The sequence below is a fragment of the Moschus berezovskii genome, chromosome 2 (assembly GCF_049115385.1).
Source record: "Moschus berezovskii isolate FMDL1 chromosome 2, NW_MosBer_1.0, whole genome shotgun sequence".
Lineage (NCBI taxonomy): Eukaryota > Metazoa > Chordata > Mammalia > Artiodactyla > Moschidae > Moschus > Moschus berezovskii.
Window position 1 is genome coordinate 40,312,342 of NC_142461.1, and position 18,776 is coordinate 40,331,117.

The window sequence follows — 18,776 nt, forward strand, 5'->3', positions numbered from 1 at the left end:
GAAAATGCTAGCACTGTGAGTTTTGTTTTCTTTGAGTGTGTAAGTGTGAGTGTGTGTGTTTGTGTGTGTGTGGTGTTTTCTAGCCATCTATGCTTTGGTATCTATATACTTGTCCATAATTCATTTTTTTTCCATGTTCACTCACTGTCGCTTTTCCAGATGCCATGAACTGACAGCATCCAGAGATATTGGACTTTGTCAGGGAGCCTCACCTTGAAATATTTTGTCCTATTATTTCCATCCATACCTGGTCTCCAAAGCTCATCCCTATACATGTAAGAGGATAGTTCATTAATGTGAGGTCTGGCACCACCATCCTCATTAATGAAAGCCACAGGAGCCTCTAGAAAAATACACACTGGTTGCTACTCTCGTTGATTTTCTCAACTCCACAGTCTATTCATTTAGACATGGAATAATAGAGCTAGAAAGATATTTAAGATACCGAGTTCAGTCATCTTCATTAAACAATGAAGAATCTGAAGCTACATGGGTTTTAGGACTTGCCTGAGATGACACACCTTTCAGGGGCACAGCTGGTGCGAGAAACCTGGCTCTCTGGTCCTCAGGCCTGGACCACTGCACTGTACTCCTGGCATCTTGGAGTACATCAGAAATCAAACATCACACTTTTACTTCCTCTTTGATATCTGTGTTAGAAACAAAAATACCTGGAAAAAGGTATCATTATAGGTTTCCCAGAGGATGTAGGGAGGAGGAGTTATTAGGTGGAAAGGGATTCTTGAATGAAAACTTAGAAACTTCTCAGAAAAAAGTGTTTTGTGGCAGTACCACAATTTGTGTTTCTGTCCTTGTTTTCAGAATTTTCCCCAGAGAATACCTCCTTCAACAGATCCACCTGTATTCCCTCGCTGATCTGCAGCAGGTAAGCACTTCATGGGGCCATTTCATGTCCATTTTCTCCCTGGGGACATGTTTTTGTTGGTTATATTCTTGGTAATGAATTCTGCCATCATTGATGTAGTTAAATTCACAAGCCCAGATAATTATTTTCTGTTCAGAATGAGAAAGCTTAATGTAAAAAGATATTATAGGACAATAAGAAATGCTAGCTAGGATTTAGAGAAACTGGAGCTCTTGTACACTTGCTGGTAGGAAGGGCAAGTGGTGCAACCACTTAGGAAAATAGCTGGGCAATCCCTTAAAAAGTTAAATGTAGAGTTTCCCTATGACCCAGCCATTCCACTCCTAGGCACATACCCTAGAGAACTGAAAACATATGTCCACATAATAATTTGTACGGGAGTGTTCAAACATCATTTTTCATGATAGCTAAAAAGTGGCAACAACTTGAGTGTTCCTTAGCTAATGAATGGATAAACAAAATGTTGTATATCCACTTAAAGCAATAGTATTTGGACATAAAAAGGAATGAAGGGTACAACATGGATGAGCCTTGAGAGCATCAATCCTTAGAGACAAAGAAGGTGAGTGATTGCCAGTGCCCAGGACAAGCCATGGGATGAGGAGTGGCTGCTGATGGTGTGGGGCTTCCTTAGGGGATGATGAAAATGTTTTGGAATTAGTTGTGATGGTTGCACAACTTTGTAACTGTACTAAAAGCTAGTGATTTGTATACTTCAAAAGAGTAAATTTTATGGTAGGTGAAATGAATCAGTAAAAAAAATTGTACAAGGAAAAAAGACATCAAGGACAATGAATATATTAAACTCTGACTTGTGTTCAAGCCAAACAGTTGGATGATGTTACATTAAAAAAAAAAAAAAAGAGCATGTAGGAGTGAAAATCATCTTTTTATACTTTTATTAGTGTACATATATCCTTTTAATGATTGACCAAGTTAACAGCCAGGAAGAAAACCAACCCAAAGTTCTGAATATGTCAGGCTTTGCTTAATCATTTAAATCAACAGCTCATTCTTTAACAAGTTTTCAGACGCTACATGAAAGCATTGCTTTCTTTTCCATATTTTCTGGATTCTTTCAAGAGTCAATTACATAATAATAATCAGTTCAGTTCAGTCGCTCAGTCATGTCTGACTCTTTGCAACCCCATGGACTGCAGCACGCCAGGACTCCCAGTCCATCACCAACTCCTGGAGTTTACCCAAACTCATGTCCATTGAGTTAGTAATGCCATCCATCTCATCCTTGTCGTCCCCTTCTCCTCCCATCTTCAATCTTTTCCAGCATCAGGATCTTTTCCAATGAGTCAGCTTTTTGCATTACGTGTCCAAAGGATTGGAGTTTCAGCTTCAACATCAGTCCTTCCAGTGAACACTCAGGACTGATCTCCTTTAGGATGGACTGTTTGGATCTCCTTGCAGTCCAAGGAACTCTCATGTCTTCTCCAACACCACAGTTCAAAAACATCAATTCTTCGGCATTCAGCTTTCTTTATAGTCCAACTCTCACATCCATACATGACTACTGGAAAAAACATAGCCTTGACTAGATGGACCTTTGTTGGCAAAGTAATGTGTCTGCTTTTTAATATGCTATCTAGGTTGGTCATAACTTTCCTTCCAAGGAGTAAGCGTCTTTTAATTTCATGGCTGCAGTCACCATCTGCAGTGATTTTGGAGCCAAAAAAATATAAAGCCTGCCACCATTTCCACTGTTTCCCCATCTGTTTGCCATGAAATGATGGGACCGGATGCCATGATCTTAGTTTTCTGAATGTTGGGCTTTCAGCCAACTTTTTCATGCTCCTCTTTCACTTTTATCAAGAGGCTCTTTAGTTCTTCTTTACTTTCTGCCATAAGGGTGGTGTCATCTGCATGTCTGAGGTTATTGATATTTCTCCCAGCAATCTTGATACCAGCTTGTGCTTCTTCCAGCCCGTGCTTCTTCCAGCCCAGCATTCCTCATGATGTACTCTGCATATAAGTTAAATAAGCAGAGTGACAATATACAGCATTGACGTACTCCTTTTCCTATTTGGAACCAGTCTGTTGTTCCATGTCCAGTTCCGACTGTTGCTTCCTGACCTGCATACAGGTTTCTCAAGAGGCAGGTCAGGTGGTCTGGTATTCCCATCTCTTTCAGAATTTTCCACAGTTTATTGTGATCCACACAGTCAAAGGCTTTGGCATAGTCAATAAAGTAGAAATAGGTATTTTTCTGGAACTCTTTTGCTTTTTCGATGATCCAGTGGATGTTGGCCATTTGATCTCTGGTTCCTGTTTTCTAAAACCAGCTTGAACATCTGGAAGCTCACGGTTCACATATTGCTGAAGCCTGGCTTGGAGAATATTGAACATTACTAGCCTGTGAGATGTGTGTAATTGTGCGGTAGTTTGCGCATTCTTTGGCATTGCCTTTCTTTGGGATTGGAATGAAAACTGACCTTTTCCAGTCCTGTGGCCACTGCTGAGTTTTCCAAATTTGTTGGCATTTTGAGTGCAGCATTTTCACAGCATCATCTTTCAGGATTTGAAATAGCTCAACTGGAATTCCATCACCTCCACTAGCTTTGTTCGTTGTGATGCTTCCTAAGGCCCACTTGACTTCACATTCCAGGATGTCTGGCTCTAGGTGAGTGATCACACCATCATGATTATCTGAGTCGTGAAGATCTTTTTTGTACAGTTCTTCTGTGTATTCTTGCCACCTCTTCTTAATATCTTCTGTTTTCTGTTAGGTCCATACCATTTCTGTCCTTTATTGAGCCCATCTTTGCATGAAATGTTTCCTTGGTATCTCTAATTTTCCTGAAGAGATCTCTAGTCTTTCCCATTCTATTGTTTTTCTCTGTTTCTTTGCACTGATCACTGAGGAAGGCTTTGTTATCTCTCCTTGCTGTTCTTTGGAACTCTGCTATCAAGTGGGTATATCTTTCCTTTTCTCCTTTGCTTTTCACTTCTTTTCACGGCTATTTGTAAGACCTCCTCAGGCAGCCATTTTGCTTTTTTGCATTTCTTTTTCTTGGGGATGGTCTTGATCCCTGTCTCCTGTACAATGTCATGAACCTCCATCCATAGTTCATCAGGCCCTCTATCAGATCTAGTCCCTTAAATCTATTTCTCACTTCCACTGTATAATGATAAGGGATTTGATTTAGGTCATACCTGAATATTCTAGTGGTTTTCCCTACTTTCTTCAATTTAAGTCTGAATTTGGCAATAAGAAGTTCATGATCTGAGCCACAGTCAGCTTCTGGTCTGTTATATAATAATAATAGTAGTAATAATTGTGTCAACTTTCAGAACATATCAAATTGCTGTGATTCAGTTCTTTTCTTTGTTGTTTTGCCCTGAAGAAAGAAGGTCAGCTTAATCTGTGTTCAGATCCTTCACTCATTTTCAAGAGTTGAAAAATAAATAAAACCTTGAAAAGTAATTTCACCTCAAGGATTTTATGGTTTTTTTTTTTGCTCTCCCAGAGGTAGGCTACTTATTTTAAATGGTAGGGATGGTTTTAAAGTGTTTATTAGAGAGGGCTGAGAGAACACTAGGGTTTTGATTTTCACTTGTGCATCCAACTTAAATCTATTTGCACCTGCCAGCTCTCTCCACCCCTTCAGCTTTGCTATCCTTTACCATGTAATCAAACAGTGATCTGCTGGCTGGTATGGAAAGAGATGCAGTTTTAATTGTGATTGCCCAGTGGTATTCACGGGGAGGAATTGGTTACAAGACCCAGTGTACACCTGTGTGTTTTTAGGATCAGGATCAGTGATCTAAGGACCCAAACTCTTAGCACTGGAGAAGTGAGTTTAAAGGCACCAGTGGTGTATTCTTGTAAAGGTGGTTTGAAATAGAATGAGTAGGCTCCAAAGTGAGTACTTTTAGAGGAAGCCTTTCAAAAACAAGTTATGATACCAGATGAAGAGAAAGAATCAGTAATTCCATATTCATTTTAGGATGTCAAAATAGTGTAGCCATTTGGCATAATAAAGCCTTCTCTTTTAAAAAGCTCTCTTATACCCTGCTGTCTTTTTTCTTTTTTTCCCCTTGTAATAATCAAACCATACAATGCCAAGCAGCTTACCTAAATCAGTGGCAGCTGTATTCTTGGTGGGCCAGACCATTAGCCTCAGAGCCCCATAAGCAGCTTAATCAGTTTCAGCCTCCATCGTAAAGCAATAGAGGCAATCAACAGCTTATCAAACTCCCTGTAGGCCGGGGTGGCCAGAGCTCCATGCGTCTATTTACTCCACAGTTCACTCTAACCTGGTTCTTTGTGCCTGGCTTTAAGATCTCCAAACCTATCATATTGAGAGGAAGTTTAATTCAATTACTTTTCCTGCCTGAGGTGGGTTAAATTGGATTTAGCTTTTGATCTATCTACATCTACGCTATTAGTACTGAAGAAAACCTCTGCCCCATCTTCCCTTGGTTTCAGAGTAAATTTTCTGGTCTGTTTTCTGAATCTGAATCTGAACTGTTCTTGCAAATAGATGAGAAGTGAACACAAGAATGGGGAAAAATACTATTGCTTTGTGACAGTGCATGTCAGACATAGCAGGAAATCCCACCTCACTAACCCAGCTGCCAGCCCCAGGTCATCCTGTACCATTTCCCCTTCTGTCTGGATGCTATGCCACTCTGTTTCAAGTCAGCTTCAGGAGTTTCAGAGTAAGTCATTTCCTCCATTCAATTCCCATCCTCACTCCTAAAGTAAAGGTCTCTGTAAAAGCATCCTTGGACAGCAAGGAGATCAAACCAGTCAATCCTGAAGGAAATCAACCCTGAATATTCATTGGAAGGACTGATGCTGAAGTTGAAGCTTCAATACTTTGGCTACCTGATGCAAAGAGCTGACTCATTGGAAAAGACCTGGATGTTGGGAAAGATTGAGGGCAGGAGGAGAAGTGGGCAACAGAGGATGAGATGGTTGGATGACATCATCAAATCAATGGACACGAATTTGAGCAAACTCCGGAAGATGGTGATGGACAGGGAAGCCTGGCATGCTGCAGTTCATGCGGTCACAAAGAGTAGGACACAACTTAACAATGGAACAACAAATAAAAAGCATCTCTTCTATCAAGTGAAATGACTGTAGAAAAATGAATTTCAGTTTATAAATTTTGCAAGGGAGAGGAAGAAACTCAAGTAAATAACGGAAGAATTAATCTTGAGTAATGGAAATGGCAACCCACTCCAGTATTTTTGCCTGGAAAATCCCATGGACAGAGGAGCCTGGCAGGCTACAGTCCATGGGGTTGCAAGAGTCAGATGCAACTTAGCGACTGAACCACAACTACAGATGTCAATATAAGTATCTTTCCTAAAGGCCTAGATTCCTTTCTACAAATTTCTCTCAGGTGAATTTGAGTTTTCTCATTAGCTTTTATTTAAAACACAAAATGTAAATATCTTCCTCTCCAGAGAGAAAAAGAAAGGTAAAAATTGAATAAGTATGATAAAAGGGAATTTATAAGTATATATCCAAAAATCTTAATACAGTATACAACACTACCACCCTAACTAAAGACACTGAAAGAATTGTGGTATCAAAAAACGTGCAACCTTTTTCTCGCTGTTTTCGTGTTTATAAGCAATAGTCCCAAAAGTTTTAGCAGATAGATTCACTTCAGCAAATCAGCAGATTTCAAACTCCCTTAATGCCTCTGATATTACACTCAAGAAAAAATTCCCTCCTCTTAGTATTTGAATTCATTGGCCTCTTTGCATGTACTCTGTCTACTTTTGTACACTTGAACATGGGAAAGAAATAGCACGGACTGACACTCCTCAGCAAATGAGACTTCCTCTAGTTGTCCTGGGCACTTTAACCACCTGCCCACTGGCCAGTGAGTAGTGTTGCCAATTATTGGCACCATTTGTAACTGATGACAGCACCAAATCCTTTTTTTTTAAACCATTTATTTTGTATTGGAGTATAACTTTATATAATCCAGTATATTGGATATGCTGGAAAAGATTGAGGGCAGTAGGAGAAGAGGGCGTCAGAGGATGAGATGGCTGGATGGCATCACCAATGCCATGGACATGAACTTGGGCAAACTTCGGGAGATGGTGAAGGACAGGGAAGCCTGGCGTGCTGCAGTCCATGGGGTCACAAAGTCGGACATGACTGGGCAACTGAGCAACAACAACAATAGCTGATTAACAATGTTGTGAGAGTTTCAGGTGGATAGCAAAGAGACCCAGCCATACATTCTGAATCCATTCTCCCCCAAACTCCCCTCCCATCCAGGCTGCCACACAGCATTGAGCAGAGTTCCCCGTGCTATACAGTAGGACCTTACTGGTTATCCATTTTGAATATTGGAGTGTGTACGTGTTCATCCCTAACTATCCCTTCCCCCCATTCTTCCCCCTGGCAATCATAAGTTCCTTTTCTAAGTCTGTGAGTCTGTTTTGTAAATAAGTTCATGTGTATCATTTCTTTTTAGATTCCACATATAAGGGATGTCATATGACATTTCTCTTGCTCTGGCTTACTTGTCTCTTTATCTCACCAGGAAGTAAGCTGCTCACTGGGTTTTACTAGCGGGTGGCAAATGTAGTAGTTAACTCCCACAGTCTTTCCTAATCATTGGCGGGGGCTTCCCAGGTGGCTCAGATGGTAAAGAATCCACTTGCAATGCAGGAGATGCAGGTTCAATCCCTGGGTCAGGAAGATCCCCTGGAGAAGGAAATGGCAGCCCACTCCAGTAATCTTGCCTGGGAAATCCCATGGACCAAGGAGTCTGGTGGGCTACAGTCCATGAGCTCGCAAAAGACATGACTTAGCAACTAAAGCAACACAACGATCAGTGACAGCATTTTAACACGTAAGACAGAACAAGTACTTCTCCTGTCCTAGTAGCAGGGCACAGAAGGTGAGGGCAGAGACTCTCCGAATCCCAGGAGCTGGGGGGTGGGGTGGGTACATCAGCTTGAGTTATTCATTTAAGTTTGGACTTTCAAATGAATTTCTGTTCAGTAAAGTAGATATTGTTAGAAAAACATGCGATCTTTGCTCCTTGAATACAAATCTGACAGAATGTGCTATTTTTTTTTTTCAAATAAAATCTTACAAATTTCCAGGAGGTTTGAATGCATAGTGGTGTTTTAAAATGACACAGCAGTTCCTCAGAAAGGATGTGGCAGGCGGTGTCTGTCTTAAGCATGTGAGAATAAATGGGCAAGTGTTGGTGCATGTTTTTAACGGGGAAACGAGGCTGCTTTTCTAGAGATTTTTTTTTTCCGAGTTTGATGCTTTGAGAAAGGAAAGTAGAATAGAATTTGTGTTTCGTTACTTTCAACCTGCCCAGCATTATTGGAGATTCATGGGAAGGCTTTACAACAGGAATACAACAAAAAGATACACTCCAGTGGGACAGCAGAAGCAATCCCATAACCTTTCATGCTTGGCTTTTTGTATTAGTTCTCCCCTTCCTCTGTTGCATGTGTGACAACCATCTCCTTACTCAGACCCCTTTGGCTCTTCTAACACTGATAAGCAAATCCCACATTTTATCAGTCGAATACATTAGTATATGCAAGTTAGCATTCACTAGATCCTAGCTGCTCTCAAGGAGCAAATCAGAACCACGGTTTAATATGTCATTCCTCAGGCTGTGTAAGTGATAGAAGGCTTCTTCTAAAGTTCTTTCTACTTGCTGAAAGGAAAGGTCAGACTTGACTTCTAAATTTTGGCTACCTGTGCTCTTGTGACAAAAGCCTAAGATGTATGTAAAATGACTAACTCTTCTGGTGTTACTCACCTTTGGGACGTATGTAAGTTAAGCAATGAATGATTCCATTTGTACACGATTCATGAGAAAGGATACTGGGTGATCCCAGGGGTGAGCAGTTGGTTAGAGCAGCCCTTCCCCACCCACTCCCTCCACCACTCACCGCCTCACCTGCCAACAAACACACATACCTGCACACACGTGCACACACACACGCACACACACTTCTTGTGGGGCAATCTCAGAACTGATTTCCCCGTTGTTCACCTTCCCTGGGCCCTAACTTTCCAGACTAACCCCTACCTCCAGCTTAAGACAATGCGATTCTAGTTCATATGAAACATGGGCATACTTCATTTTATTGCACTTTGCAGATATTGTGTTTTTCACCAGTTGAAGGTTGGTGGCAATCCTGCGTTGACAGATAATGATCAGCATTTCTTATTAATAAAGTATTTTTTAATTAAGGTATGTGTTTTTTTTTAGACATAATGCTTGTACACTTAATAGCAGTTTAGTGGAAAACCAGAAAATTCATGTGACTCGCTTTACAATGATATTTGCTTTATCTCAGTGATGTGGAACTGAGCCCACAGTATCTCTGAGGTATGCCTATATATCTCCTGAGGGGAGTAAATTATTATGTTAGCACAAATTCTTTTGTCTTATTAAGTTGAAAGCACAGAATGATACCTGAGGGAGATAAATTCCAATAGGTGAGTTTTAATTATGAAAAAAGGGGGAAGAATCTGAACTTTGGAGCACTTACTAAAGAGATGTGAAGTGGGAAGAGTGTTGAGCGGAGGACCATAGCCCTCAAGGGCTGTGGAGAGAGAGCGGGGCAAATCAGCTGCCTTTCTGGAGGGCCCTCAGGTGGTCTGAATTATTTATTTTATGCTAAAACAGTGAACATTTATACTAAGCAACTGAGCATGTAAATGTTCAAATGACACAATGGAAGGATGGATGAATGGGTGGATGAATAAATCCACACACATGTACATACACTGTCCTGAACTCATTAGCACTCTCTCCCCATAAGAGAAAAGCAAACAAATTAACATAAGCCCTTAAACAAAACAATGTTAGAAATGCTGCTTTGTAAACTGATGCACAGAATTCTGAAAGCAAATAAAATCTCAATGTTTTTCATATTGGAGCAACAGTAGATTGTTCAATGTTGCAAATTTTCTGAACACAAAACCTTCCCAAACAGCTCACTGACTTTTCAGTTAGCTTTTTCTCTAGTTCCCCACTCCCACAGAGCTCAGGAATTGTCCTCCTTGGGGCCTGAACATTTGTCAGAATTGGCTCCTGAAGAAATAACACAAGCGGTGGCCAGCCCTACCATGAAGACTTTCTAGTGTGTTCTTGCTAGTGAGTATGATCACAAAAGGTGATGTTTAAGGCATTTTGAGGCCACTTTTTAAAAACATACTTGGCCGAATTCTTCTCTGAGGAAGTATGCAAGTTATTTTGCATGGCTCTGCCCCACCGAGCAAACACAGAATCAGAGAATGTTATTCTCCGTGGGTGCTATTCACAGAGTCAGCAGACAAAGGCCGAGCCTAAGTGGGCACCCAGCGCGGCTGCCCTTTCACTGAAGAAGTAACAGGTGATGACCTTTATTCACACAGGGGCTGACGTCTTTGAATCCACAGTCCCCGGGAACACAGCGCCTCGGTGCCCACAACCCAGTTACCGGTACAGAGACCTCAGGAGCCCGAGGAACTTGTATTCATAGCCTCTCAGCACCCCTGATCCCTGCGCCATTGTCCACCCAGGCCTTAGCGGGCAGGATAACTAATTAGGAGCATTTGGATTTAACCAGCAGAAAAACAAAGCGTGACAGCTTGCCCGAGTTGCTTTATGGCCAGAACCTGTGTCCCCTGCAGCCGTCACAGCCTTCAGAAACTCCCAAGTATAATCTGGGGCAAGACGGGGACGCGGCCTCCATTAAAACATCACTAAATCCCTGTGAGCAGCTTTCATCAGGGTCAGTCCAACCAGTGAATGAGTTAGGAGAGAGGACCATAAGTTATCTCGGAGACAAATCATGCTGTTTACATAAGGAGGGTTTTCAACAGTGAACGTTGAAGGGAACGTGATGTTTCACGGTGAAGGGAAGGGACCAAATGTCGCTCTTTGAAGGATTGGCAGGTTGGTACAGAGCAAATGGAAAGTCACTCGTTCTCAGGAGAGCAGGTGGGAACAGTTCCCAACTCGTGTTCGGTCTCCCAGGGTTTCAGATACTGGCGGCAGGGGAGAGGGGGAATTGACAAGTGCCACGGCTGTAACTGGGGTCTTCTGACTTCTTCCTTGAGGCCTCTGGTCCTCAGAGGCCTGCTGATTACAAATGCTGGCGTTTTAGTGTCGGGGCCAATTAGCCGAGTGGGTTAACACAGATGGTTAACACGGTGGTATTGCAGATTGTTCGTTACACCAGCTGGTTAGTCTTTGCCCAGAGAAAACTGCCTGCCTACAGATCCCATCCCCACACCCGACTGCAGCTACAGATGAGCAAAGGGCTAGGGATGGCAGGGAGGGGCTCTGACACAAAACTGGTAGCCAGGGGCACAGTTCTTGCTCTTCTGGGGACACCAGGTAAGAAAAATGGCCCTGAGTGATGAGTGCTGGATGGAGAGCCATGTCGTCCAGGTGAGAAAGAGCTCAGAGATTAAGATTTCAGAAGCCAGCCGTGAGCCACCCCTGCCCTCCAACCCACCCCCGCCCCGAGTATAAACAGCCCGCTAGTGGATGACGATGCAGCCACACCGCTGGATGGTGCTCAGTCAGCGCTGAAGTCACTTCCCTGGAGTCCGGTTTCCTGGCCCACTCGTCTGCTTTGGCTTCTGACCATCTGCGCTCTGTTGTTAATTTGGGGGTTTATGTTATAGTTGCTGTTTCCCACTTATTAAAAAGCAGTTGTAATACTGACTAGGTGAAGGCCTGTTTCCAAAGACAGTCTACTTAAAGATAGAAAGTCAGGTTAGTGTGGCTCTTACTAAAGGTGAAATTGGACTCCCCCCAGCACTCCCCCCAGCTCCTCCTCAGCCTGCCACCTCACACATAAATATGTTTTGAGTCACTGGGAGCAGGCAAGACAGCATTTGGATCAAAACTAACCCATCATGTGTTCAGAGAAACAAATGCTGGCCATACCTTTGGTTGGTTCAGTTCAGTTCAGTTGCTCAGTCATGTCCGACTCTTTGCGACCCCATGAATCACAGCACACCAGGCCTCCCTGTCCATCACCAACTCCCAGAGTTCACTCAAACTCATGTCCATCAAGTCAGTGATGCCATCCAGCCATGGGGTGTAATTATATATGTTACCTAGTGCTATAAAATAAATTACCCCAAGACTTAGTAACTTAAAAGTAAATGCTGCCTCCCATGGTTTCTTTGGGTCAGGAATCCAGGAGGAGTTTAGCTGGGCAGTGTGGGTGCCGAGTCTGTTAGGAGGCTGCAGTCTTGACGTTGGTGGGTCAGGACCGCATCATCTGAAGGAGCCTTAACTGGGGCCAGAGCGTCTCCTTCCAAGGCAGGTTACTCCCCCATCTGGCGAGTAAGTGCTGGTTACTGGTGAGAATCCTGTCCTCCTCCTTACATGGGCCTTTCCATGAGCTGCTCAGGTGCCCTCATGACATGATGGATGGCTTGTGAGTGACCTCTGAGACCTTGCCTTGAAAGCATCATATTCTGCCATACTCTGTTCATTTGAAATAATCACTAAGTCAGGCCCATGTTTATGGGACAAATTAAAGTCCATCTTCTAAAAGGAGGAATGACAAAGAACGTGTGAGTATATTTTAAAACCACCATACTTTGTAATAGCATCTTGTTTTTTTGTATATTATGTTATCACCTTTTTTCTACCCACTTTATGGGCAAGAAAACTGAGATTTAGAAAAATTAGCCAGCATATCAAAGCTGCAGGGCTTCCGCTCAGTGGCTTAACCAAGACTGAAGTCGGGGTTTTCTGACTCCTTTCTTTCTGCTGTACCATGAGTGTGTGTATATAAAAAAAAAAGGCAGCCTTTTGGGTACTCTCATCTCATACTTGCCATTCTTATGGCACAGAGATATAAGGAGGAAAAATACTTCCAAAAAGTTCAAGAAGAGAAACACATGAAGTCAGTTATAATTCTTAAAGTTATTTCCTGTACAACCTGAGAGACATAAGGAAGTAAACTCCCTTATCATACATGATATGCTCACAGGGAATAGCCTTAGACTGCAGAAAGGTGTTTGGGTACATTTCTGTCATGTTTCTTTTATTGCCCTGGTAAAACTTCCCTTATGCCACCAACAGACAGCATGAGAGGGGGTTCCAAGAGTCCTTTTGACTCTTCGTTTTTATTTGGTTCAGTTCAATAACCATGTGTGCCAGGTGCTGTGCTGGGAACAGAAGGTGAGTCAGATAGCTCCTTCCTTCACTGAGCTCACAGTCTCAGGAAGAGGCCGACAAGCAGATTTTAAGTTCAGGAGGAGCTGGAATCAGGAAACACATCTAACCCAGTGTGGAAGGTTATATTCCACAAAGATATCCACAACTGTATCTCCCATCCCACATGCCCTTCTTACACTGTGACTTTGACATTTTTCCTATTGAGAAGGGGTATCTGGTTTAGTTTTTTTTTTTTTTTAATTTTTCTGAATTTGGGTGGGCCTGTGACCATGGAAATGATGCCATGTGACTTCAAGGCTAGGTCTTAAAAAGTGACACAGCTTCAAGCTGGTTCTGTTTGGGAATGCTCACTCTTATAAACCAGCCACCATGTTGTAAGGAAGCCCATATTAGCCCATGCAGAGACCCCACAGAGAGACGTCACATGTAGTCATTCCAGCTGACAGCCATCATCAACCAACAGACAGGTGAGTGAAGATACATCCAAATGACTCCCACCACTCCTAGCCTTCAAGTCTTTTCAGCAGAGGCTCCGATGAGGCTACAGATAACATGGAGAAGAGACAAGCCTTCTCTGCTGTGTCGTGCCTGAAAGCCTGACCTGTAGAATCTGAACATAATGACTTTTACGCCACTAGGTTTTTGGGTAATTTGTTTTACAAGCAGTAGTAACTGGAACACCCAGTAACTTGGCCATCAGAGAAGGCTTCCTAGTGGCTGTGACTCTAAGTTAAAATGTGAGGCTCTATAAATGTGAGCCAGGTGGAGGGCAATGGGAAGAGGACTTCCAGGCCTTGGTAGCCTCAAACCCTTCTGTGACCTAACTCATGGAGAGAGGCAAGCAGGAAAAATTTCTCGTTACCAACTTGAACATTTACGAAGAGCAGTTCTCATGACTGATTCTGCCAGTTGTCTGCATGCTTCAGGATATTGATAAATTCTCTCAGAACATTCATGGGACAAGTATGATGGTATGGCATCACTCTCCTCAGAAATGACTCTATGATGTGCCTCAAACAGCAAGGAGCGTGACATTTATAATCTTTGCATCCCACCTGCACCTCTGAACCATGAACCCGGTTCTCCGTCAGACTCTAGCAGGGTGTTCTCTCTATTCATTTATTCAACCAGCAAATACTTATTAAGCACATACTATGTGCCCAGAGCCGTGTCAGTTCTGAAGTTGCTGCTGCTGCTGCTAAGTTACTTCAGTCATGTCCAACTCTGTGTGACCCCATAGACGGCAGCCCACCAGGCTCCCCAGTGCTTGGGATTCTCCAGGCAAGAACACTGGAGCGGGTTGCCATTTCCTTCTCCAATCCTTGAAAGTGAAAAGTGAAAGTGAAGTCGCTCAGTCGTGTCCGACTCTTAGCGACCCCATGGATTGCAGCCTACCAGGCTCTTTCATCCATGGGATTTTCCAGGCAAGAGTACTGGAGTGGGGTGCCATTGCCTTCTCCGCCCTGAAGTTGAGAGGGCTCATTTTCTCAGAAAAGGACTAGCATTACTTGATGGTTATGGTTAAACCCCTGTATTCTGCTTGAGTCCAAGAACTAGTAGAGACTACCTATAGTTCTGCTTCAATGTGGTGACATCCAGTAGGGTGTTACCCCTTGATGCTTCATACCAGCCATTCTACCACATTTATGGCTGGTCTTCAAAGAGCAGAGAGATAATAATAAGAAGGCTCTGTCCAGTCAGGTGTTGGGGACTAAGGAGGTTTCTAGCATGTTCAAAGTTCATTTGCTTGGCCATTATTAAAAAGTCTGTTGTTCAATCACTGAATCATGTTTGACTCTTTGCAACCCCACGGACTGCAGTACAGCAGGCTTGCTTGTCCTTCACTATCTCAAGGAGTTTGCTTAAACTCATGTCCATTGAGTCAGTGATGCCATCCAACCATAACATCCCTCTGTCAACCCCTTCTCCTGCCCTTAATCTTTCTCAGCAACAGGGTCTTTTCCAATGAATATTCAGGGTTGATTTCCTTTAGGATTGACTGGTTTGCTCTCCTAGTGGTGCAAGGGACTCTCAAGAGTCTTCTCCAACACCACAATTCAGAAATATCAATTCTTCGGTGCACAGCCTTCTTTATGGTCCAACTCTCATATCCATACATGACTACTGGAAAAACACAGTAGTTTCTTTGGACCTTTGTTGGCAAAGTGATGTCTCTACTTTTTAGTACACTGTCTAGGTTTGCCATAGCTTTCCTTCCAAGGAGCAAGCATCTTTTAATTTCATGGCTGCAGTCCACATCCATGGAGATTTGGGAGCCCCAAAAAAGTCTAAAAATGCTGAAAAGGATGTAGAGAAAAGAGAACCCTCCTACACTGCTGATGGGACTGTAAATTGATGTAGCCACTATGAAAAACAGTATGGAGGTTCCTCAAAAAACTAAAAACAGAGCTGCCATATAATCCAGCAATCCCACACCTGGCCATATACCCAGACAAAACTATAATTCAAAAAGATACCTGCATGTCTATGTTCATAGCAGCACTGTTCTATGTCACAGCAGCCAAGACATGGAAACAACCTAAATGCCCATTGACAGATGAATGAAGAAGATCTGTATATGTGTGTGTATAAGTGATGCATATGCACAGTGGAATATTACTCAGCTATAAAAAAAGAATGAAATAATGCCATTTGCAGCAATATGGATGGACCTAGAGATTATCATGCTAAGTGAAGTAAGTCCGAAAGAGAGAGACAAATACCATATGGTATCACTTTTATGTGGAATCTAAAATATGACATAAATGACCATATCTACAAAACAGAAACAGGCTCACAGACGTGGAGAACAGACTTGTGGTTGCCAAGTTGGGTGGAGTAGGGGAGGGGAGGATTAGGAGTGTGGGATTAGCAGATGAAATCCATTATACAGAGAATGGATAAACAAGGTTCTACTGTATAGCTAAGGGAACTAGATTCAGTGTCTTGTGATAAACCATAATGGAAATGAGTATTAAAAAGTATATATGTATAACTAAGTTACTTTGCTGCACAGAAGAAATTAATACGACATTGTAAATCAACTATAGTTCAATATTTAAAAAAAAAAAAGACAAAGTTTGTTTGTTTGTTTGATGCTCTAAAGATAGGCTTCCCTGATGGCTCAGTGGGTAAAGAATCTGCCCGCAATGCGGGAGACACAGGAGACATGGGTTCAATCCCTGGGTTGCGAGGATCCCCTGGAGGAGAAAATGGCAACCCATTCTTGCCCGGGAAATCCCATAAACAGAGGAACCTGGTGGGCTATGGTCAAAAGGGTGGCAAAGAGTCAGACACGACTGAGCACGACCACATCATCTAGAGATGGATCCAGGAAGCAGAGCAGCCTCATTGGACAGCATTAGCGTGTGTGCCTTAGCTGAAATGTTTGGCTGCATGTGCTGTGTTGATTCGCTTAGTTGTGTCCATCTCATTGTGACCCCGTGGACTGTAGCCTGCCAGCCTGGCTTCCCTGGTAGCTCTGCTGCATGTGCTAGTGGCTGGCCTGCAATTCCATCTGCATTTGTAACTTGCTGCTCTTCAATAGTGGCACCCCCGACTCTCTTGAGGAAAAATTCGAAGGCTGATGGGGCAGCTGTTCATACTGTTCTTTGTTTTAAAATTTCTGGCTAAATTCTAATAAACTATCAACACACTCTCTGGGATTTTAAACAGGATTCAATATCATTTGTGACAGCAGGAAAGATCTTTATAGCATAACCAATTAAAAAGTATAGGGTGCAGCCTCGGTCATTCAAAAAGCTATTGAAGCATTAATAAGCCTGGACTTCTGTAGCTGGGGAGAACGTTTCTGTCTCTCAGAAATTTTGTTTTTTCCCCCCAGAGAGCTAGTCACTCACTTATTCCTAAGTGATGTCTGTTATGTGCCAGACAGTTACGTACCATGTGCAGGGACAGGAAAGAAAAAACACAGCGTCTGCACTCTTGGCAGGCAGGGGCTTCCTAGGTGGTGCTGTGGTAAAAAAAAAAAAAACCTGCCTGCCAGTGTAGGAGACATAAGAGACATGGGTTTGATCCCTGTGTCAGGAAGATTCCCTGGAGGAGGGCATGGCACCCACTCCAGTATTCTTGCCTGGAGAATCCCATGGACAGAGGAGCCTGGCAGGCTACAGTCCATAGGGTCACAAAGAGTTGGGCAGGACTGAAGTGACTTAGCATGCACGCACTGCCCTCTGGGAGCACCAGCTCTCCCAGTTCAATCTTGGTCCACCGGCCTAACCAAGCCAGCCCACATTTTAAGGGAGGGAAGAACAGTTTCAGAACAGTGTTTTGTCGACTCCAATTCCTGCAGAGGCCAGGAAAGCAGCACCCATGCCCAAAGCAGGCCAAGGGTGAGACTGCAGGTCATGCTGAGAAGCCAGGGAGTGTCCCCTCTGAAGGGGACAGCTGTTCCTCTGGGCACCAGAGCTGTCATCCCTTCCCTTTTTTCCAAGAAGAGCGGAAATCCATATTTTTATGTGAAATTTCTCAATATTTAAACACTCTGCAGGCCAAACAAAACACAGCTACTGGTTCTGACCCCTGCTTTATAACAGAATGCCAACTTTTGTTCCGTCAAACTAATGAATGCACAATTATGGGAAGGAATTTGGAGCTTAGTGTTAGATTGTGCTCCTCCAAAGGCTGCACACCCCGTTTCAAACCCTTGAGATACTCACTGACAGACTCGCACAGGCTAACAGCTGGGCTCTGAAAGTGGACACGCAAAAGGAAGCAGGCAAGCTATTCCAGGTCACTTTGCAAGGTCAGGGCAGTAATGCAAACATTAGGAAGGCCGCAGACAGAGGTCAGGTGGCAGCCAGGAAGCCCTCCATTTCCTCGAACTGTTGGTTAATAAATCATTTTCAAAAGTATCACCAGATTCCCCCCGGCACTGCTTTCTGAGGTGGAAAATTAAATAGAAATAAAAACTAAGATGGCTGTCAGGAAGTTTTAGGAGACCAGCAAGCCAGTGGGAGGCCAACAGGGGGTGAAGTTTCTGCCTGGAGCAAAGGTCTCCAAAAGACAGATGATACCTGACCTCAGGCATCGCAGAAGGGCTGAACAGTGCGGTGGTTATACATGGAGCCTTGGAAACCAGCTGCCAAGATTCAGACGCTCACCCCAGTCTCACTTAGGTGACCCTGGGCAAGTCACTTCACTTGGTGCCTCAAGGAGCACTTCAGGAACTTCACTGGTGGTTCAGTGGTTAAGACTCTGCACTTCCACTACACGGGGCATGGGTTCAATCCCCAGTCAGGAAACTAAGATCCTGCATGCTTCAGCCAAAATATTTTAATTAAAAAAAAATTTTTTTTTTAATTAAGTTAAAAAGCAGCAGCACTTCATTTCTGAAGCAGGGGTAGTAATTGTACCTGTCCCGAAATGTGCTTAAAGAAGTTAATATGTATGACCCTTAGAACTCTGCTTAACAGAGAGGGTTTAAGAGACAGGAGATGTGCCCGTGGTACCCATACTTGTATAGTGTTGCCTGGAGACATGGACCTTGGTAAATGGCCTTCTGCAGCTTTCTTCAGTGGCACCACAACTCTGCATCTGTCGACCCTAGACTGCAGTTGTCACGACATAAGTAATGCTGGCTGCACCCTGAGTTCTGCCTCTCAGATTCTGCAGGGGGGTCTAGGCAACAGGTTCCTCCACTGTGGCAGCACATGCTAAGTCGCTTCAGTCATGTCTGGCTCTTTTGCAACCCGACAGACTGTAACCCGCCA

At 43.3% G+C, this 18,776-nt stretch overlaps 1 protein-coding gene across 3 annotated transcripts in view; it reads left to right on the top strand.

Annotated features, from left to right (window-relative positions):
• Positions 1-18,776, top strand: part of PLEKHM3 (pleckstrin homology domain containing M3) — a 218,623-nt gene that overhangs the window by 116,060 nt on the left and 83,787 nt on the right. For all 3 annotated transcript variants that reach the window (XM_088827991.1, XM_055397162.2, XM_088827983.1), the window contains exon 6: positions 823-886. In XM_088827991.1, coding sequence (XP_088684117.1) covers positions 823-886 — 64 coding nt within the window. The remainder of the gene's footprint in view (positions 1-822; positions 887-18,776) is intronic.